This window comes from Melospiza georgiana, chromosome 18 (assembly GCF_028018845.1).
Source record: "Melospiza georgiana isolate bMelGeo1 chromosome 18, bMelGeo1.pri, whole genome shotgun sequence".
In the NCBI taxonomy this organism is placed as follows: Eukaryota; Metazoa; Chordata; class Aves; order Passeriformes; family Passerellidae; genus Melospiza; species Melospiza georgiana.
Genome location: NC_080447.1, coordinates 1,123,401 through 1,146,869, shown reverse-complemented (window position 1 = coordinate 1,146,869; position 23,469 = coordinate 1,123,401). Strand labels below are relative to the sequence as shown.

The window sequence follows — 23,469 nt, the reverse complement described above, 5'->3', positions numbered from 1 at the left end:
TACATAATCACCCTTTCAAAGACCCCAAGGCATTTTTGAGCACCAGTTAAAACCCCAGGTGTTTCTTTCTGCAAAAGAACTTTTAGGTATTTTACTTTAGCTTTACCCATTTAGAAATGAATGGCCTAAGGTAACTCAGCATCCCTAGGAGAAGGACAGATATGGTGCCTCTAGTGTGGGATTGGCTTATTTTGGGTAACAAGCACTCATCTGAATTCAGAGTTTTATCATCTTGGCATAACTACAGTGAGGAGTTGTATGGTTTATTCTTGACCAGTTGATCTGAAATACTCTGTTTTTTCTTATCACCACTGCTTCCACAAAGGATCCCTTAACTCTTTACTCTGCAGGTTTCTGACCTGCAGTTTGAGAAAGACAGTGCATTTAAAATAGCTAAAAATCTATTTCCAGCTCTTTTGCATTTGAAAGCTCTTGGTCCTGTAGTAATATTTTGTCTTTAGCTCCCCCCTAGTTATCAGCATGAGCTGGCAGGAGCCCCTGGAGCAGCAGGATTTGGGCACTGGGGGTTCTGTGCCTGCTGCTGGGACAGGGCAGGCTGGAGCAGCGAGGCACCAACCTGGCTGTTCCAATAGCTTTGCTCTTTACCTGTTCTGCTCTGGAGTAAATGAGAACAGATTTCTGGCTCCGAGCATCTGCGCATAAATTCCGTCTGAATAGGAGGCGAGTTATGAAATGAGATCAGCTCTGAAAAGTAATTCTAGCCACAGCTAATTTTTTTTTTAGAAAAAGGAATATAAATTGCTACCTTTTGAGCAGCCAAAGAAAATGAGGGGCTGGTGTAGGCTCTGAGATGCTGCCAGATTTTGTATTGATTGGTGTTAAGCCTGGTTTGCCTGAAAGGGTGTTTCAGAGCGGGTGTGGATTTTCTGCATCCAAGGGTGAATGTACCTTCAGCTGGGGTGAGGGCAGGTACAGAATGCTGTGTACCAGCTTCAGTGTGATCCACATCACCAACAGGCACCTGTCTGAGCAGAGCAGGCTCTGCTGACCTTCCTTGCTCCTTGAGTGTGTCTCCATCTGCATTTTCTGCTGTGGGCACTGGCTGTGCTGGCATCTGTGCTCACATGAGATGGGAGCAGTTACCAGGCTGCCTGGCTGGACTGCATCTGAACCTGGCATCTGGAGGAGAGATTGTTTGGGGCTTTTTCTGTTTGCTCACTTTTCTGAGCTGCAGGATGACAGCTGAGGAGAGGGCACAAGTAAATATCGGTCGCGTAAGGAGAAAATACAGTGACACCATCATGACAAATAGCTGTGGGACATTGAGAACAGTGCTCACTGTGCCAGGAGCCCTCTGCTGTGCTCCATGAGGGCTCTGGCCATGAGAGGTGGCCTGGGAAGCTTTCCCAAAGTGCTGTGTACACTGCTGGGGGCTCCCAGGCCACTTCAAAGCAGCGCTCTGAGCCAGGCAGGCGTGCAGAGCTAAAGTACACAGCAGTGTCCTTTGAAAGGGGCTGCAAAGGCTCCCACAGCTCTCCTGCTGCAGGGAACTGAGGGCAGGACCTCAGCTCTGTGACACTGTGGGGTGCTGGACATGCTGTTTTTTCCATCTGAATTCTGGTCTCCACTCCAGAGTGAGGGGAGCAGCACACCTCAGCCCCGGTAAGGGCTGCAAGGCTCTGGGCTGGTTCCTGCAGCCAGCCAGGGCATCCCAGGGTGTTTGTCCCAGTCAGGACTGAGTTCAGAGGCAATGTGTGATCTGCAGAGTGCCTCTGCTAGAGCTGGTTCTAATTAGTCACTTTTATGAGCTCCAGAGTCAGACAAAAATGAGGAGCCCTCCCCTTGTGTAGTTTCCTGTTTGCTGGGTGCATGTAAAAGAGATCTGGCCCCGATGTATGTTAATAATGAGCTGATAATGTAAGCCAGCTGAGAGATGTGGAGTTAGTCTGGTGTGCTGCCAAGCAGGAGGTGAAAGTTCAGGAACTGACTCATGTTGCCAAGACCTGGTCCTGTGGAGAAGGTCTGCTCATTAATAGATTGAGTTTCTCATTAGGGCTACAGAGCATATGCTTACAGCTTTTGGGTTGCAGGCTGAAACCCAATCCCAGTAAAAGCCTGCTGAACAGAGAGGCAGATTTACTGGTAAATAAAGGATTAAAGGAACACTTGGCAGGGTTGTTGGACTGGAAACCCGACTGGCCTTTGAAGATTTCTCCATATTGTAGGTCCTCCCTTTAAATTTATACCGAGAAGAGACGTGCTCTGCTCTTTACCTCACAGCCCAGAGGGCAGGAGCTTTCCATAGCCTGCTCTGTCTCCAGCAAGGGCAGAAGATGCTGATATCTGTCTTCTAAATGATACTCCCTTTAAAGTAAAAGTGGTTAGCTCAGAGGAGCTGGTGTAAACAAGGCTTCCCTCCCACACCCCCCTCACTCAGAGGCCTGGTCTGCACAGAGAACAAGGCTCTGCATTAGTTTGCAGAGCAAGCAGCTCAGCATGTACAGCATCTCTAAAACTGCTCTTGTTCTCTTTGCTTTTTGAATGAGTCTCCAGCAAACAGGCACCACTGCCTGCTTGGGTTACAGCCTGTGACGTTCCTTACAGCTGGCCATGAATGGACTTCATACTTGGCTAAACAGCTTTAGCAAACTGAAATGCAGACAGGTTCAAACAGACTTATAAAGGGAAAAAAATACATGTATAGCAGTCCAAAAGCCCTACAGCTGACAAGAGTGCTAATACAGCACTTTGGGAATTCAGGGTGGCGTTAGCTTTTCATTTCTTTATCGAGGGAAAAATGATCCCTATGGAAGTTTTGGTTCTTGAATGTGGATGATGTAATGGCTCTTGTAGCACTCTGCCTTAGCTGGCAAGGGTTACCTGGGGAGACATGGAGCCAAAAGGAGCTGCAGGAGAGGCACTGGAAGCTGGTCAGGATGATCAGTTTCCTTTTCTTGTCATGAGTTGGAGTCATTGCTTTGTTGGCTAATGAAGGAGATAAACTGCAGGAGTGGAGACAGCCTGGATTTTATTGAACCCCTCTTCCAGCAGAAGGGTTTCCTTTGTTCCTGCCTGCCCAGAAGCCACAGGCATCTTTAATAATTGCTGCAATCCCATTGTCCAGCTCCAGCAGCCATAGAGCACAGGTTCACTGCAGCCAGATGTGTGACAGCAGCACAGCGCACTTAGACAGGGAGAAGGAACCAGCCTGTGCCCTGCTCAGCAGCATGTGTCACCCTGAGAGTCAGTTCAGGAGCTTATTTACAGTTTATCCTGCAGGAATGAGCTGTGGTTGGGAGTGTATGCACAAATACATGTTTTACCTGTGCTTGTGCATGCAGCAATTTCCTTGTGATGGTACACACTCTTGCTGTTACACAAAGAGCTGTATTATTTCTTTTGTGTCAACAAAAATGAACAGAAGGATTTTGTCTAACTCCAAAGCCTCTATTGAACATCACAGACCAAGAAGTGGTTGTGGAGTGCACCAGGAACTGAAGGTCACATCAGTGATGGAGTTCCTGCAGTAGAGAGGCTGCTGGGGATGAGCAGCTGGGGCCCAGCTTGGCTCAGTGTGGATCACAGTGGGTGTGTGGGCAGGGTGTTTGTGTCACCACAGCAGTGTCAGAGCTCTGCCAGGCCCTGGGCACAGGGTCACAGCCAGGTGACAGTGGGGACAGCCAGGCCCTACAGCCTGCTCAGCCCTGGGTGTGCCTTGCTGTGCCAGCCCCTTGCTGGCACTGAGTTCCTGGTGAAATCAGCTTTTATCCAGCTTCACCCCAGCCCCTGCTCCAGAGCTGCTGTGGCTGCAGGCAGCAAAGCCCAGCAGAGTGTGAGTGGACAGCAGACATTGCATTGAGACATCTCTGGCCAGACACATCAGCCCCTCAGAGGGCAGATAAAACCACTCCTAATGCCTAATAACAGAAATTTGGAGGAGATCTTATGTAAACATATTCAGTGAGCCCTCATTAATTTCCCTTTGGAGCCAGGCTGAATGAAGATGAGCTTCAAAGAAAGGAAGAAATTAAATTTGTTGTTAAGGACTGCACATGTTGGAAAAATTGTAGGAGGCACTGTGTGTTTTTAGCTGTGTGAATTAGGGATCTGTGGCAGGGACGTGGGGGAGGAGGAAGGTTTGGAAGTTATATTAGGAAGGGGTAAAAATAGGGCTTACAAAATGTATAGCAGGGCTCTATTGCATTGATTTGCAGGCAGCTCTCAGTGATTCTTGAGCACAACAGCACTTTAGGAGCACGACACATTCAACCTCTTAAAAAGATGGTGCAAGTCATTTGCTCTGTGCAGTTCTGTGGTGCTCAGCATAACAAACTGGCATCCATCATTGTCATTTGTCTTTGCCAATGACTTTAGGGACGCTTGAGAAGAAGCAGGAAGGTAGGATTCTGCTTTCCACCCACCCAGAAAACACAGAATTACTCTGATGTACCTTCAGAGCTGCACAGCTTTGCCTCTGGCATTAATGCCCTCCCTGGAGCTGCAGCAGACTGTTGCTCTGCTTTGAACATAAATGGATCCAGGTTCTTGTCTTCATCCTAGGCAGGCCTTTATCTCTGGCTTCTGAATGTACTCCTTTTGTAAAAACTTTATCTTGGAAAGCAGAACTTGGTCCCATTGGCTTCTGCATCCTAATTCCAGAGCTGGAATTGCCAGGAATGTTCTCGCAGACACTTTGCTCAGGTATGGCACTGATGGAGTGTTTTGGTTTGGCCCTTCCTGGGCAGGTTATAGCAAGGCATTAGAGCAAATAAAAGAGACTTTAGAGTGAGACTTCTCAATCATTTCTCTGCCTTAAAAACAGAATTAAAACCACGTGTTCATCATTCTTCTGCTGCATTTTCTCACTGTGATTTAGCATTCTGTCAGGTCTGCTTGTGTTCCTCTGGAAGATTCCCTCTTCTGGATCTCATTTTTCCTTTTGTAGTTTTGCCTTTCCCCTTCCTCACTGCCAACACCACAAGCACTTTGTTCTCCCTGCTGTTTCTGGTGTGGGTGAAGTGGGAAGAAGAGAAGGGCTGGGGTTTGAGGATCCCCTTCCCTCCTGCCTCTGCCCCTCAGTACCAGGGCTCACCAAACCCAGGGCAGAGCTGGGCTGCTCCCACAAAGCTTTTGAGCCAGGACAGGATATTGAGAGCCAGAATTGGGGGTCTGGGGAGGAGCCACAGTGCCTTTGCTCTCTTGGCAGCAACCAGGGCTCTTTAAACACAGCCCTTGGAGGTGCTGCGAGCACAAAGACACCAGCGCTCCAGCCATCCCTTTTGATTAATCCCTGGGAAAGAAGGTGTTTAACCAGATAAATTTCCGCTTGGTTTCTGTCCTGCTGCTCTTCTGGAATGATGAGTTGCTTTGTGCTCTGTGACAAAGAATTGCTTGGAGGTTAAAGGTGATGCTGAGTTCATTTCCCCAACAGGCAGGGCTGTCCCCCACCCCCTCAGCCTCCTTTCTCAATTAATCTTCTCATAAATCCTCATTGCATCTTTGAAATGGAGATGATTAGCAGGGTTGTAGCCAGGATATTGGGATATTCTGGCATGGTTTAAATCACAGTTTGCATACAAGCAACTGTTTAGTACATGCAAGTATTAAAAATGTGCATGCATCGCATATGTTAGTGTTCTAAATCCTTCATGAAGGAGAGGAGAAAGGAAAGAAGGATAAGTGGCTGCTTTACTCTTAAATTAAATTTTCATATAAATAATAAACTTTTTTTTTTCAAGAAGCAATTAAAGGATATTTTTGGGGATGGGCCATTGCTGGTATAGCACATGGTGATTTTTCTGTCTTTTATGAAACTTTATTGATTTATACCAGTGGTGAAGCTTTCCTGAGAGTGGAATTCTGCAACAGTGAATGCTGATCCAAGCCAGTACTTCCAGGGCCTTTTATTCTCCATGATTTAGATGTTCTGCACTGAATTTGCAGATTCCAGGAGCCGCCAGGCAGCGGAGGTTGGGGCTCTTGGTTCCCACTCGGAAAAGCTGACAGACTGGAGTCTAATCTTGGCAGCACTTGCTGCCTTGCCTTGCCAAGTCCCATCCATCACCAGCAAGGCTCTTGCATCCTCTTACCTTCTGTGCCCTGGTGCTTTCACCTGCTGCCCACTCGGTGCCCTGTCTCTGTTCCTGCTGCTTTCTGTGCTGAGCTCTGCTGGAACCTCCTGGAAAACTCAGCTTCACTGCCCGAGTTCCCTGTCTGGGTAGTGGGAAAAATGCCTGCAGCTGTTGGGTTGTGAGTTGCTGAGGTGGGATGAGAGGTCAGAGGTGTTTATTCCCAGCAGAGCCCAGGACCCCGGCAATACCAGCCCTGAGAAGTGAGTTCCAGTGAGGAACGTATCAAGGTGTGTGCTGGAAGTGTATTACAGAGCCCAGGGAGAGGCTGGCTCAGGTGTGATTGAAACAAACCCCTTTTTCCTTTGCAGCCTTGGCATTACTCACTGCCAGCCTATACCTGGCTCTTTGAGTAATGTCCCTTGTACCTGTGTGATGCAGAGCCCAGTGCAGGCTGGGTCTCAGTGTGGGCTATGTGAGATAAAGTCCTTTATGTGTGATAAAGTCCTGCTGTTCATGTTGCTGGCTGGCTTTATTTTTCATTAGTACCTATTTACAAGAAAAATATTATTTTCTTTCTTTTCTGAATGGTAAAACATTGTAATTCATTTATTGAGTCCTTTGTGTCCTTCTTTTACACTTCTGCAGCTGAAAGCTTCATCCTGTGCAGGTCTGAGCTCTTTGGTGCTCTTGGTTCTTGTTGGTTTTTGTGGCAGTCGAGTGCTGAGCAAATTGCCCCATTCAGGCTCTAGGACCCTAATCTCTCTTTAAACAGGGAGCTGTGCAAAGCAATTCAGTGTCTAAACAGAGGAGCGAGTGCCTATCAGCATCTGACAGAGACTTAAACAGCAGAGCAAAGCACAGAGCTATTAAAAACTGGAGAAGGAGATACAGGACAAGGAATTGATTCATTGCCAAGGCCAGAACTTGTTCAAGTTTGTAACTTACATCTTGCATGTTCCCATTTTTATGACACTTGAGAACTTTAAAAAAACCCAAACCCAACTAACTGTGATATTCGTGTATTTCAATCATTATGGCATTCTGGCCAAACTTTAAAATGCTGGGGAGGCTTTGGTGAGCCATCCTGTAAGGCTAAATTTGATACATCCCCTGCAGAGAAATATGTTCCATAGAATTGTACTGCCATGAAAATTAGATTTCTTCAGTGGATGAGCAGTGCAGGTCTCTGAAAAGGCACTGCTGAAGGTAGAAAATACTGACCACACTGTCTGCTTTTCCCCCTTTTCTGTGACTGCCACTGGGTTGTTTTTGCCTGCTTTAAAGCCCAGAAACCCCCCCAGACAGACAAGGTTTTATTTGGCCTTTTGTGTGCTGAACTCCACGTGGTTTTGACTTGCAAGTCAATCAAACTGAACGATAGCTGCTCTCATTTCCATTTCCCTGCCAGAACCTGGCCTGCAGAGGTTTCTGTGCCTGCCATGTGTCTGTGATGGAGCTGGGAATAAAATCCAGTGTCCTGAATGCTCCTCTTCTCTCCAGCTATCAGACAGGACAGGCTGAGGCGCTCTTTGCTTTGTCCTTGCTGTGCTGACACAATGGGGCCAGCAGAGCTGCAGGATCCATGGGGTGTGTGTGCCCCAATGGGACCAGCAGGATCCATGGGGTGTGTGTGCCACAGGGGATGATTGCAGGATCCATGGGGTGTGTGTGCCACAGGGGATGATTGCAGGATCCATGGGGTGTGTGTGCCACAGTGGATGATTGCAGGATCCATGGGGTGTGTGTGCCACAGGGGATGATTGCAGGATCCATGGGGTGTGTGTGCCACAGTGGGGCCAGCAGGATCCATGGGGTGTGTGTGCCACAGTGGGGCCAGCAGGATCCATGGGGTGTGTGTGCCACAGGGGATGATTGCAGGATCCATGGGGTGTGTGTGCCACAGGGGATGATTGCAGGATCCATGGGGTGTGTGTGCCACAGTGGGGCCAGCAGGATCCATGGGGTGTGTGTGCCACAGTGGATGATTGCAGGATCCATGGGGTGTGTGTGCCACAGGGGATGATTGCAGGATCCATGGGGTGTGCCCCAATCCCTGCAGCCCTGCTTGCCTCAAGGGCCAGCGTGTGACATTTTGCCCATCCTGTGCTGCTCACAGGACTCTCTCTGACATTTGCAGCCTCTGGCCAGCACAGAACCTGAATAGTGTCTGTATAGAAGTTTTCCAAGCCTTTTCTCCTAACAAAAGCTTTCATCAGTGGAAATTGCAGGTTCCAGGTATCTATCTTTGATTGTACCCAGTAAAGTGGCTTAAATAGGTCAGATGGCCTCGGCAGTGGAGACAATTGGGAATGGCAGCCCTGGGAGGGGGAGTTATTCCGGAAATCTTCACTGACCTTTGCATGTACACTGTTGTTTTACAGACTCTTAAGGTCACCAGCCAGTCTGAGAAAACCATTTATAGATTTCAGTCCTGAATGTCAGGCAGCCTTTGACTAACGCAGCTCCGTGAGCAGAGGGTCAGAGAGAAGAGAGGTCTGTAATAAAAGGATATCTTGGTATTTAGGCAGCCAAAGGGGGGCATATACAGAACTGCAAAGAGCATTGGAGGCTGTTATTAAAATATTGGAAATGCCTTTCTGATGTGCAGTTTTCTGAGAGTTCTGTGTTTCCAAAATAGACTTTAAAGCTTCTCTTTCCTGTTGGTGAAAAGGCTGTGCCTCCCAAGCAGCTATTTGTGGTTTATACACGTGTCTGTTGTGTTGGTAATCCTGAGGAAAATGGAACAACCTGACAGATGTTGGATAAGGCTTTAGAATGCAGAGGTCTAATCCTGGCTTCTAATCGATGCAACTGAAACAAGGAGTTTTACATGTGGTTAATGGGGCTGCTCTGGATGGGCTGCACGTCAGTGATCACCCTGTTAATTCTGGGGGAGTTCCCTGGCAATGAGCTCTAGCATCCAGCCATGCTCTGTTTGAAATGTTTTTCATCCCCTTGGAATTCCCGTCATTCAGTTTCAGTGCCCATGCCATTGTTTCTGTGTTTTTAGGAGCGCAGAGGTTGCTGGTGTACCTTTGCTCAGTCCTTGCTTTAGGTGCTTACCGTGCTCTGACAGCTCTGAAATGCCACTGTGCTGCCTCTGCTGGAGAGGAATGGGGCAAATGCTCACTTCTGTACTGAATCCAGGGCTTTCTGTAGGACTTCAGTGCAGGTTTGATCTGTGGTAATGTTCAAAGGATAAATTCATTAGGGATATGCTCTCAAAATGTGAGAGAAGTCTATTTAGTAGAATATTATTGCAGTTTTTCATTTAACAATATACTGAATGAATGAAGTTAATATCTCCCACTGAAATAAAATGGAAATTTGTTCACAATAACTGATTATAATGTCTCCCAAAAATCTTTGCATTGTGGTTTAATTGAACTCTGATCTAGGCTAAATAAGACTGTGTGTCTATATCTGGGCTTGAAATATGTCTGGTAACCCACCAGCCTCTGTACTCCCATGGATGTGAATAGGAACACCCCATCCCAGGTCAATCTGCAAAACCCTGCAGGTACAAACCTCTCCTTGGGCTTCAGCTTTCAGTTTGGGGAGCTCTGGATTCAAAAAAGAACTGCTCAAATAGCTTTGTTAGCATTCATTTTGTTTGATGAAATTGCCCTCACCAGGTGCTCGCAGAACATTTGATAATAGGCTGCAATTTCCCTCAAATGTTTGCTCTGTGGATTTCTTGGCCAGATTGGTTTGCAGAGCTTATTTTTAGCTTCACAAATTGGTCATCACAAGCATTTGACACTTGACATTGCCTGTGTGCAATTAGTCCCTCAGAGGAGGGGAGGCAGCTCTGGTGGGCACACGTGGGGAGCTGTGGCTTCTGCAGGTCCCCAGCTGATGTTCTGGGATGCTCACAGAGCTGCACTTTTAACCCAGAGGGGAGTGAGAGTCTGAGTTGTGCCTGTCAGGGGGGAATCCGGATGGGAAGACATTGTTGAGCCACTGCTCCCTTTGTTGCTGTATTTTATCCACCTCACAGTCCAAAATCTGTTCCATATCCTCAATCTCAGCTTGTTTGGTTTAAGATTCCACTCAGCCTTCCCATCAGCAAAATCTCCTATTTCTAGAAGGTAAGAAAAGGGAGCTTGGAAGGGATGAGAGTACAGCTAAGGTCATCCTGAGGTCTAAGTGAATGTATTTGCTGAGCTCTAGTTCTCAGCAAAACATTGCTACAAAGATTTCACACACTGTGAAGTCCCTAAATGTGACTGAGTGTGGTGCTGGCACAGAAAATTAAGGGAAAATGAACCAGCAAACAGAGCTGTTGACATTTTGGGTGAAGGAAGCATTTGTGCTGATTGAAGTGAATCTTCCCTGCTTTCATTCTGCTCTGCAGTTCCTGAGCTGGAATATGTGATTTGCTCTGCAGGAGCAGGACAGGTTTGTAGGGGAAGATGGAGTCAGAAGAGAATCCAAGGATGGGGATTTTCTGAGGGCATGGTTTGTGTCAGCTGCTCATCTGGGTGCAGGGGCAGGTGGGAATGGGTGTCCATGGAAGGAACAGGGATGATAATTTACAGCATTTGCAGGATTTTAGGTGATGGTGGTGCTATGAATAATACTAGGTGGGGTTTGTTTCTTAAAACTCTGGTGGTATGGAAGTGGAACAAAAATTAAAATTAATATGGTGTATCATTCAATGATAGCTGGGTTCAGGAATGGAGGAAAGGTAGTGGTAAAGCTGTAGGAAAAAGGAGGGAGAAGATCCTGCCTTAAAAGTTACAGAATTCTTGGTGGGAGCTCCAGCTGTGCGGGGGTTCCAGGAGGACACACAGGCACTGGAATCTGTTCTTCTCCTCTCCTCTGGCTTGCCTCCTGCAAGGACAATTATAAATGTGCCTCTGAGGGCAGACAAGGCGCAGGAAGGCTTCTCACATCACTCTCCTTTGCATGGGCAGATGTCTTCTGCTCCTCACTGACTTCCCTGGCCCAGAACCTCCTGGCTGGGGGGACAGGCAGATGGTTGTCTCGAAGGCTCAGAGGCTCATCCAGCATCAGGCACTGAAGATCCGTGGCCATTGGCCAGTAATCTCCCACCCACAAGCTAAGCCCTTCATTCCCTGCCCAAAGAAAGTCACTTCAAACCAAGCTCATAAAAGAGCAGCTCCAAGATATTAAGCTTTTATGACTGTTCCAGTGAATCCAGCTCCATGTGAAATACCCCCAAAGAAAATTCCTCTTATGCTGGAATCCAAGAACTAATAATAATACCACAGATCAGAAGTTGCTGTTTCCCATCCAATGAGCTCACTGGGTTGCAGGAATTCGAGCTGCTCTGTCACACTGGAGCCAGTGATGTGCTTAGCAGATGCCTGCTTGGGTTCAGATGAAGTGCTGCAGAGGCATATGATGCCAGAAGAAGGATTAAAAAGTCACCAGGCTGTTACAAAGAAGAAATAATTACTTGTAAGCCTTCGCTTTTGTTCTTGGCTAATGCTGGCTTTGTTTGATGGTTGTTAACCTCTTCCATGCAGGACTTCATCTCTGGGCAGCTGTGGTTCCTGCTGGGTGATGGAAAGGGGTAAAGCATTTCAAAATGCCAAAATCTGTTCTAGAGCACCTGAAAGCACTGATAGGCAGAGCTGCTTTTTAAAAGTTAGTTTTTCATGTAGATAAAGTAAACACCGCTTAATGGTTATTTAAAATAGTAACTTGTGCTGAGAAACTCAGGAAAACCCATGGCATCTTCTTTAAATAGATTCTCTGATAAATTAAAGAACTTTGAGCTTATTAAGTATACAAAAGTGTTCTCTGAAAATGCAGGTAATTAATTATACCAGGATGTGAAAGTTATTGGGTAGAGATGAAGAGAATAGAACAAATCCCCTAAGTGATGGCCTGCAGTTGCTGATGCATGGTGTTGGTATTCTAAAAATAAAATGGACAATTTTAACTACCAATTTTATCAGTAAAAGGCTTAAAGTGCTGAAATAAATTGTCTAAAGTACAGCCTTCAGTATAGAAATATAGGAATCCATTATGTATGGTATGAAAGTGGGTGGAAATCTTTTGACTACGATAAAAAAAAAAGTGAAGTTTTTTTATTTTCTGCTGTCAGTCTGGCCACATGGGTTTTGCTGTTTGTGTTCAGCTTCTTAAGGCAGAAGTTGCATGACTGTTTTTCTTAATATTGGGCCAAGTCCTGCATACCTCATGCATGTGATTAGCCCAGGATAAATGAAGTGCCTGCAAAAATGAGCCCACTGTCTGTCTGAGGATAATGTGCTGCAGCAAAAGTCCTGGGAATTACACAAAAACAGCTGCTGAGCCTCAAGCTTAGATCCTGACCAGCAACCCTTTGGAATCACAGGGCTTCACTTGTCTGTGCAGCCTGCTGAGTTCATTTCTGATTTGTGTGGCTCTGTGGAAGGCAGGGATTCCCTCAGGAGCAGTGGGGCCGTGTCTGGAGAATCCCTGGTCATGGAAACCCTTCGGAAAACTTGTGAGCTTAAATCAGTTCGTGCTTTCCTTCACCTAGTGTTCCTGTGCTTCCCCTCAGCACAGCCCTGCCCTCTGGTACCACACCTGAGCAGCAGGACACCTAGGGAAGAAATTCTCACCAGTCACCAAGCCAAACTCAGCTGCCAAACTGGCCTCCAAGGAATTCTTCTCTAGCAAATCAGGTGTTCTGATTGAAAACCGTGGTGGCATCTGTCACAGAGGATGTCAGTGGCTGCTTTTTGTAGAGGGCTGCAGGGAGGTGAGCAGATCCCAGCAGGCTCACCCAGGGTGGGTGAAGGGGCTTAGAGAGGAAACTCCAAAGAAATCTGTAGGTTTTCCTCTTCCTTTGAAAGGTCCCTGGTCCAAAGTGGATCTTCCTTGCGTTCCTTTTACAAGTGTTAGAGCACTTAGGGATGGAATCCTGACAGACTCAGGTAAGGGAAATCAATCAGCTCAGGAGGTGGCATTTGTAACATCTTTTTCAGCAGAATTAAACTGTGTGCCAAGGACTGGAGCCTTGCAGGGCTGTAACAGTGAGCTAAAACAGTGTTTTATGTTTTAAATGTGATTCTGCCTGACACAGAGGGTGTTGTGCTACTAATTCTCTGTTTCTTTTCTTTTTTTTTACCTTTTAATTTTGTTTTGTTTCAATTTCTGTCCAGTCATGGCAGTTTGCTCAGTTAGGAGAACAGTTCCATGGTGGCTCATGAATTAAACATGAGTGAACACATCTTAATTCCTTATTTCAAATTTATGGCTGCTGTCCTTTGAGAGTTCTGATTTCCCCCTCCTCTACATTTGTCTCCTTCTTTTCTTAATTACCTCACACCTGCCTCCCCAAGCTCTTCATTCCCTGCACCCTGGCATTGCACACTCCACAGGGCTGCAGTGGGGTTGTCTGTCAGCAGCCATTTGGTGTCATGACAGGTATCGATTGTTTATTCCTTACTTGAAAACATTTAATTAAATCTGACTGCATAATTAGCACGTTAGCAGCCACACATGCCAGGGCAGCAAATGTGACTTGCAGAGCTCCCCAGGCTGCAGCCCTTGGTGAGGAAGGTGGTGAGGCAGAGTCTGTGGGGTGTTTTGGGATCCTCAGGTGTTCTGGGTTCCAGATGAATCTCTGCATTCTGTGTTGTCCTTGTGGTTACCTTTATTCTTTAAAGAGCTGAACCTACACAGAACCTTAATATACAGAACCTTAACTCCTGATTCTGATGGGGTTCCCTGAGAAACTGAGGGCAAGCTCTGTTTTATCAATACTCAAGAAGTCCAGCACTAAATGCATTTACCTTTTGTACCTATGGGCAACCCCTTCAGCAGGGGTTAAAGAGAGGAGTTATAAGCTGTATGACATAATCAACGTGTATTTGAACCCTTCTCCACTGTTATCTACCCTAATTTAGACAATACATTTGCCTTTCAGCAGTGTGTTGTTAATCTTAACAGGAAAACATTTAGGTCAGAAGGGATCTGATGTTCAGCTGAAACTTGAAATTGGCCAGCACATGCTGGTTCTCTCTGTGTGCATCTTACATATTAGTACTTGCTGAAATACTTCTGGGTTGTGATGCCCATCTGCATTTAAAGAACGTAGGAAATTGTCAGTATTTTACCACAGAGATCTGGCACAGTAATACAAGAGCAAGGTTACTTGACAGAGAGCGTGAAATGCTTGTCTGAGTGTCCTTAGAAAAGCAGTTTCTTTGCACCTAGAAGAGAAGCTGCCTTTGTTCCTGCAGGGCTGGTGACTAGCATCCCTGAGGCTGTTGGTCACTGGGCTCTTCTGACATGCTGCATTATATTTTCTTTTGCAAATGTAATGCAGAAAAGAATTATTTTGTATCTAAACATGTAGCTACCCTGTAAATGTTCTTTGCATGGAATAATGCTTGTCCCTAACTCAGCACTGAAGCTGTGCTAACTGTCCCTTTGAGTCCATAAGCAGACTTGGTCTAACTCACCTTTTCTTTTATTAGTGACAGAGTGCCGAGGGGTCTTGGACAATAATCAGCGATTTTCTTCATTACCAACGTACCTACCTGTGAGCTACCGGCTCTTCAACGCCGAGACATCTTTCTTCCTCAAAGAAGCCAACCAGGACTTCATGAGGAACTCCAGTTTGCAGTCCAGGGTGGAGTCCTTCTTCCCGTACAAAGCCAAGAGGCCGCCCGTGTTAAACGCCAGCTACGGCCCCTTCTCGGTGCAGCAAGCGGTGCCCCAGGACCTCCTGCTGACTTCCAGCTCTTTTGGATCCGCCAACAAGTTCACGTACAACTGGAAGCTGCAGGCCTACATCCTGAGCAGCAAGATCTACCTGAGCAAGCCGCGGGTGCAGGTGCTGTTCTACATCGTGGGCAGGGACTGGGACGAGTACAGCCCCGCGGAGCGGCTGCCCTGCCTGCGCGTGTTCGCCTTCCGCGAGACGCGCGAGGTGCGCGGCAGCTGCCGCCTGCGCGGGGACCTGGGGCTCTGCGTGGCGCAGCTGGAGCTGCTGCCCAGCTGGTTCAGCCCCCCCACGGTGCTCACGGGCCGCAAGAAGCCGGCGGAGCAGCTGGAGGGGAGCCCCGTGGAGCTCTACTACACGGTGCAGCCCGGGGACGAGAAGGGCGAGTGCACGGCCGAGGATCTCCGCAAGGGCAACGCCATCCGGCCCGGGAAGGACGGCGGTGTGGATGAGAGCATGTCCCACCTGCAGAGGATTGGCTCTGTCAGCCTCTACCGCGGCCAGGAGGCCTCCCAGCTCACGGAGCTGCGGTTGGACAGCAACGTGGTGGTGTGGCTGCCCTCCAAGCCCGTCAAACAGGGCGAGGTTGTCAATGTTTATGTGACAATTGCCAACAATTCCACCGTGGATCAGTTCATCCTCAGGTAAGGAGGTTGGCTGGGCGTGGTTCTGGCACACAAAGATGTTGGGGACGTGGGATGGATCTCAGCTGATTTGGAGCTGATCCCAATGAAGGTTGCTCCTAGTCACTGAAATACCTTATTTTCCTCTTTGTATGCTGTGAGGAGGATTGAAAGCCCCTGTCACGGGCAGGTTTTCAGCGTGTCTGCAGTGCCGTTTATCACAGGCCCACGGTGTGCAGCAAGGTACAAAAGTGCTGCTTTAGCAGGGCTGTTTCTGTGCTGTGACAGACAGCCAGGCATCAGAAAACTTCTCTGCTTTATGGTGCTTTTAAAATCAGGTTTTTATTGCGCAGGCATGGAGTTTGAATGCAGAAAAACTTCAATTACCTGCTTTTCTGTAAGTGTTCTGGCAGAGCTTGCCTCTCCCACACACAGAGTGGTTTTGTTAGGAGAGCTCTGTAGGGAGGGTTTAACTATCCACTTGCAGTTAAGCGGTGTTTGTCTTTGGCAGCACATTTTTCCTTTAAATAAAGCCCAAGGTGTTTGATATTGCTGCTGCCTGCAAGGGACTGTTAGAAGTCAGTGCCATTATTTTGGACAGGAGTGGGAACACAGGAGCTGCCTTACTGGGTCAGATCGCTTCCCTTTTATTTTCATTTTTAGCCGTTTCCCTACCGATCAGATGAAAATCCTTTGAGGATGACAAAGACTGGGAAACTTGTTAATCACTGAAAAATTTGATGTATCTTTTTTTAACTTGTTACCAGGCTTTAAATTCAGTGGAAATTTCCACGGTGATAAGCAACAATTACTCTCTAAAGCCTCAGGGAATCAGTTTCCCAAAAGATTCTGCACATGAAAGAATTTATTTCTAAGGCTTATATGAATTAGATTAATACATAGTTGACAACCACCGAGGAGAATAGCCTTTAGAACAGGAAGTGTCGCTTGGCAGATAAAAGGCTTTTATTTGAAAAAGGGGGATTTTAGTCATCCCAGAAGCGTTGTGGTGTTTGCAGCTTTGGTTAAATTGGCGAGATAATCTCCCAGACACCTGTTTACTCAGTGAAACCTCTGTGCTAGAAGTATTTTCTGATGTTGTTACTTCCCTTCTATTGAAAATCCCTTTACACAAAGTAGTATAAACAGAATACTTTTGCACATAACAAACATAGCTGTGGTGAAAGAAGAAATGCAGAGGCAGTGAGCTGGGTGTTTGTTGGGTGAATGGGAGTGGGGATCACTCTCTGTAGGTCCTTGTCACTCTATTTTCCTGAAAAGCCAGTTGAAGAGCAACAAGCTTGTTGAAATCTGGGGCTGTGTTTCTTTGCTCAGAAATGAGTCTGGCTGAGAGGTGCAGGAGACAGGGATGGCAGTGTGGGATGTTGGTAGCTGCCTGTGTGACTTGCTGTTATGGACAGAGAGGATTTGCTTTAGTTTTGGGAACATTTATCTGGAGTGCACAGTCTGACCCAGGTTGGTTCTGGGGCTGGAAAAGGATTGTTCTGTCTGACTGAACTGTGAGGAGAACTTGCTGACACTTTGTACAGAGTTCAGAGTTACACACTAAGGCAGTACAGAATGTAAAAATATGAAAGCTCAAACTGAAGGCATCAGCAGAGGGCTGGTGAAAGGCTGGCAAAGAATGGAGCTTCCCATTCTGTGGTGGGAATCTGATGTCTTCAGTGCAACTTTGAGGTGTGGAAGGGGTGGAGTGTGAGCAGGAGCCCACGGAGTGTCTGTGTCTGGAGAGAGAGAGCAGAGCAGCCAGGGAATAGCAGTGCATATGCTGGGGCTGCCTGGGGGCCCCCTTAACCTTCTCCATGGCCATTTGCCTGCCTGGAGAGAGCTGTGTGCTCTCCTCCTCCTGGGCTCCCAGCAGAGCAAGCCCTACATCCTGTGACATGCACTCACATTTAATCATCCTAAAGAAAAACACACCACACATTATCCCCAGGCACAGTGGGCTTGTTTATTTTCTGCTCCTTGTATATTATTCATTGAGGTATTGCAACATGCAGAGCTGAAGCAAACAGCATGTGATCATCGCTTGGGGGGTGGGAAATAATAGCTACAAATCTTCTCTGGCAAAAGGGAAGCAGACTGGTCTCAGTGACCTCATAGCCACAAATCATGGCGAGTGAAAGCGTGGTCTTAAATTGTGTCTTCATTCAGAATCCTGGTACTGTATCTGTTAATTTATCAGTGTCCTTAAATTGTCTTCATTCAGCATCCTGGTACTGTATTTGTGAATTTATCAGTGTCCTTAAATTGTCTTAATTCAGCATCCTGGTACTGTATATGTAACTTTATCAAAGTCCTTAAATTGTGTCTTCATTCAGCATTGTGGTACTGTACCCGTGAATTTATCCATGTCCTTAAATTGTGTCTTTATCAGAATCCTGGTACTGTATATGTGAATTTATCCATGTCCTTAAATTGTGTTCATTCAACATCCTGGTGCTGTATCTGTGCATTTATCAGCCCAGGAGCACCAGTAAAGTCAGGAGGATGGCTGGTGTGGCAGGGGGTGAGGTGCACTGCTGTTTGCTCTGGAGCTGGAAATACTTCTCCAGGTGCTCACCAGGACAGGATCCTGCCAGCTGTTCCTCATGCCAGGTTGTGCCACGTTTTTGGAGCTCCAAATACTTCTCTGGGTACTGTGCACAGCACAGGGCCGAGCAGAAGGGTGGCAGTGCTGAGTGCTGTCTGTCCCTGGGCAGCAGGTCAGCTCTGAGTCACTCTTCCAGGTGCTGAACCAGCAGATAACCTGATTTACAGGAGCTGTTGAGCGGGAGAAGTGAAGAGAAAGGGGATGAAGTTGTTACATCCTGATTAGAGAACAGAGGTGTGACACAGGAGTGGCTTTTCCTTCCCTTCAGGCTTCTTAGCAGAGATTTTGCAGTGCAGCTCCTGCACCTGGAGGGATGTCGGGTGTAATCAGTGTCCAGCAAACAAATCAACCCAACACAATGGATAATTAGGAGCAATAATAAATCTACAAATTGGATAAGGATAAATGCAGTGAGGAAAGCTATTAAACCCATGAGCTGGGACAGCTTGTACTGCCTAATGAGTATTGACAGTGGGGCTGTGTTGGGTGGTGCTGGCAGTGGCTGAAGGACCTGGAGGAGGATGCAGTGAAGAGCAGCAGCAGAGGTAGAGAAGGTTGTTATGGTCATAACATCTGTGTAAGTGCTTTGGAATCTCAATATACAAAGCCAGTTTGGAGGAACTGGTCATGAAAAAGGGACATCTTCAGCACTAACTCTGCCTGTTCTGCATGAAAGAGGCTCCCTAGGGAATAAACCTCTCCCAGGAGCTTGGCACTGCCCTCAGCTGCACCAAAATAACCAAAAATAGTAACGTTTTCAAGCAGTTACTGTTTGCTTTTAGACAGTGACATTTTCATCTTACCATATGATGAAATAACATTTACTACCCTGAGTTCTTAATTGTACTTAGTTGTTGGTTCATTAGTTCTTGACACTGCAGTGTGCTGGCATCATCGCAAACACAAGTGACATCATAATGATGAACTGAAGATATCTAAACTCGCAAACCTAAACCAGAGCTGGAATCACTCTGAGTTTTGTGTTAACCCAGAATTTGGGATGCATTCTCCCAGGGATCTATTTTCCATGGTAAATGGAATGCAGTTTTTCAGCTCTGAGGTGAAGGGTGTTTTCTTTTACGCTGATTCATATTTAAAACCAGCAGAGCTTGGAGTGAAATGAAGAGAGACAGAAGAGTTTGGTGGGATGCTCTTCTGCGTGTACGTGTCCATCTCCAAATGGCAGGAATTGCAACAAAGCATTTTACATGTCCTGTGCAGCTTTGCATTACTTAAATATTTAAGAGTCATTTCATTGCACAAAAGCATTACAGGTGGCATCTGAAGGGAGAGAAGCTTGAATCTCATTATTTCAGGGTATATTTTAATTGGAAAATTGAGTTGCTTTATGGCATTGATAGGGCCCCTAAAGCCAGGTGCTAGTCCAGAGCTGCTCTGCAAAAATGCCCAGAGATCTGAATTAGGACTTGAGGGATTTTACATATTTTCTAGACAGAGGTTTATATACTTCACTGTCTGGTGTTCAGCCTTGTGGAACTTTAAGTCTTACTGATTATTTTTGTTTGTTTTATTTTCCCTTCTCTAGAATGATTAGTAACAATTCAGCTACACATCCACAGTGGAGCAGTTATTGAAAGAGGAGTACACTGGGGGATTGTGGTTTTAGCAAGGGCTGGGGTACAGCAGCACCTTGCAGTGCTTTGTTGAGATTTCTCCCCAGTAGATTCATAGCAGTGGTGCCATCAGCTTGGATGTTCTGCTCCAGTAAGCAATGGGGGCAGTCTGCTGGAGCACTCCTAATTACCATTTACTGGAGAAGTGACACACTAAAGGGGGAATATTTCCCAGTGTAGCTTTAAAAAGCATTCGTGATGTAAAAAATACTTCTTCAAAGAAGGGAACGTGTTAATGCTATTTTGAGAGAGTGGCATGCGCTCCAGTTTAATTTCATTAGCCCTTAGCAGGCACTTTTCAGGGACATTGGTGTCACACCAGAGGCAGCTGGGTCCTCCAAACTAATGACTCGTTCTCAGAACTGCTAAGCTGGGGAGGAGGATGTCCTTTAAACATCTGAGAAAGGTGCTTCTCACCAGAGCAAGGGCAGCAGGGAAGGGCTCACTGTGGCAGCAGCAGTCTGGTTTAATAAAGTTTTAAAAAGAACTAATTATTAACTGGAAATTGAAGCTACCTAGGAAAGAGGAAACAGGCACTCTCGCCTGACTCTTTAAATGCCTCTAAAAAACTGTGGTGCCTGAGAAACCTTTTGAACAATTCTCCAACAAAATGTACTCATTACCTCTGAGAATAACCTATGGATTTATTGTTGGAAGGCTGATTCTGCATTCCGTGCTTTGGAAATTTGCTGATTGACCGGGTTGGTGAAGCACAGCTTTGCAGCCAGGAGGAGACTCCAGAACCTGCTGAGATCAGGGGCTGGGCAGGGAAGCTCAGTGCTGCTGAAATCCATGGAGAGCCCAGGTTAGAGCCTCCCTTCTGAGAGCATCACCTGAACACCTCGGTCAGCTCCTGTACGGTGAATTCTGTCACACAGAGTGGGCAAGAATTACCTAAACTGGGTGAGCAGCACTTGCAGAATGTTCTTGGTCTTGTGGAAGCAGGTGTTCCCAAAGCTGTGGGTTCTCTGGGCCTGCTCCAGGGCTATCTCCATGGAACTGTAAACAAACCTGAACTACATCTCAATATTTATGTATAAATGTATATATACACTGCTATGTATAAATACATATACACCATGTATTACTATATATAAATGCATGCAACTATATATAAATAAATACATATATAAACATAGTGTATATATATACACCGTATATAAATATATATAGTGAATATATATGTATATTTATAAATATATTCTCTGAGCTAGGTCTCAGCCTATCTCCATGGAACTTTAAACAAACCTGAACTATATATAGACATTTATATATAAATATATATATGTAGATGTAAATATAAATAGTTATGTATAGTTATAGTGTATATATATAGTTAGTATATACATATAGTAGTGTATATATGTAGGTATGTATATATAACTGTACACACATATAAAATATATATAACTGTACATAAGTAAATGTATATAACTATACATAACTTTATAAATAAATACAAATATAAACATAGTATATATAGCGTATTTATATGTGTGTATATATGTATGCATATACATATATTGTGTGTATATATTTATGCATATACATATATTGTGTGTATATATGTACACACATACATATATAGATACACACATATACGTATATATAAACACATATATATACATATATATACATATATACACCCACGCACACAATATAAAATGGATTTGGACTTTTGCATGTCAGACTTGTTGTGTTTGAAAACTTTTCCCAATGTGTTGCTCGGGGAAGTGGAGGAAATGGATGGGGGCAGTTGCGGGGATTGGCTGTGACTGGGAGAGCAGAAATCAGAGTTCCTGGCTCCAGTTTCTGCCCCACTCCTGCTGCTGGAGCCAGGGCTGCCTTCCCTGCTGGCAGACGGCGTTGGGGTGCAGGAATTCACTCTGAGGTGTGCTGATAAACCCCCTGGTGTGCCATGCTGCCCCGGCCATCCCTCCAGCTGTGCCACCGCTGGCTGCCCCAGTGCTGCTGATGCTCCTGTGCACAGCCTGCAGCCCCCTGCCCAGCTCTGGGAGCCCCGCAGGGCTGCCTGCAGTGGGACAGGGCACCGCTGCTAACTCCTGTGCAGACTGTTAGCACTCGTGTGACTCGAGTTACAAGCGTTAATTAAATCCTTGCTTCCCTGCCTAATTAGTGACAATGGTGGCTCGTTAGATCACACTGCTTAAACCCCAATCCTCCCGAGCCAGCAGAGAGGAGGGAAATCCCGCTCTGCTGGGAGTTCCATTGAACCAAGAGGATGTTTTGTGGCTGGCTGCTGTGTTTCTGTGATCTGCTGCATTAGGGGATCCCCCGGGAATCCTCAGTGTCATTATCTGACAAGCTGCTGGGTTCCAGGGCCGCTGGAAGCAGGGAAGTGTGTGAGCCTCTGGGTCTGAATGGAAATGAGCATCCCTGAGAAAAAGCGAGGCTTTGAAAGCTCCGTGCATCTGCTGAGGCTGCCCAAGCAGGAGTGACTGCTGGAGCCACACTGGGGGGACAGCAGCAGCTCCAGCTCAGAGCTTGCAGGGAGGAGGATCTGGGGTGCAAGGATGAATGGGGGGTAAGCCAAGAGTGCCAGCAGAACTGTAAAATCTGATGGGTTTGTGGTTTTATTGGTGCTCGTGGAGCTTATTATTTAAGACAGAAAGTGTCAGATTGATTGAAGTTCCTGTTCTGGCAGAATGCTGCTCCTCACTCACGATAGCGCAGGCACAAAGAAATCACACTGTTGATATGTTCTTGTGGCACTTCACAGTTAAAACTCCCACAAAAGGCACCAGGAGCTTGGGAAGAGCTGCTCTGCACTTGAGTTAATTTCTACAGAATGCTGACCTTTCCTGTGAATTATAGAATGTTTGACTCCAAGTTTTGCCACCATTTCCTCTGGGACCCCGTTGGGTGTGTTTCCTTGAAATCCCACCCTGCCCAGGTGTGCTGTCCCTTGAGGGAGGTGTGTGCTGTTGTGTTTAGTATTCTCTGGAAAAGAAAATTGCATTTCTACAGACTTTAAATACACAGAAGAGCTGATTAATTCATAGCTGAGATGAGACTGGGTTAAAAGGAAATTCAGCATTTTTTTTGTTTGTTTGCCGGGTTCCTGGTGTGTTACAAAGTGTGTGTATTAGCAAAGCTGCCAGGGGGTTAATTTGCACTAACAGCCTAATCATCTCCAGTGACACTGTGTTAGGTTTTCATATTGCTGCTGAGATCAGCAAGGCTGAGAGAGGAGGGCTTGAGAAACAGCCTGGGTCTTGGGAGAGAAGAAAAATGGGGGGAAGCACTTCAGACATAGCCCTCTGCATTTTCAGCTGTCAGGCTGCTTAAAAGAATCTCTTTTTCATCCAAGCTCTGGCTCTCAGATGTAACCCTTCGTTTCCAAAGTGCCACCAGAGCGAGCTCTTTGTCCAAGACAGACAGGCTCATTAAGGGGAAGATGTGGCACTTTCCAAAACGCAGAGCTTGCTTCCTCAACCTCCCTGATTAGTTGTTAACCAGAACACTTAAATAGTTGTGGGTCATGAATCACAGCTTGGTTTTGCAGATAAAAGTGTGTCTGGCAGATCAGACCATAAAGTCCTGCTTCATCTTTCATTCACCCCAGGCGTGCTGGGGAGGAGTTCAGCCTACAGGTGATCACTGAGACAAAAATGTTACTGACCACCCTCAGGGGTTCCTTATTTGGCATACTGGACATGTGTGGATCCTATTTTCAGGAAACTGAATTTTCCTGTGGGTTGCATGGCTGCTTGCTCAGGGCTGTGAGCTTGGCTGCAGCTTTTAAGAAATGAGGTGCTGTGATGGTAATTGCTGGAGTCACTGAGTCACTCCTGTGCCTGCTCTCTGCAGGTCCTACGGATACCACCAGTAGCAACCAAAATATTTTTCTGCT

General features: G+C 46.3%; 1 protein-coding gene across 1 annotated transcript in view; it reads left to right on the top strand.

The window, feature by feature from the left end:
• The window catches only part of TMEM132C (transmembrane protein 132C), a 165,989-nt gene that overhangs the window by 38,628 nt on the left and 103,892 nt on the right, over positions 1 to 23,469 (top strand). The window contains exon 2 of the mRNA XM_058036794.1: positions 14,477 to 15,368. Coding sequence (XP_057892777.1) covers positions 14,477 to 15,368 — 892 coding nt within the window. The remainder of the gene's footprint in view (positions 1 to 14,476; positions 15,369 to 23,469) is intronic.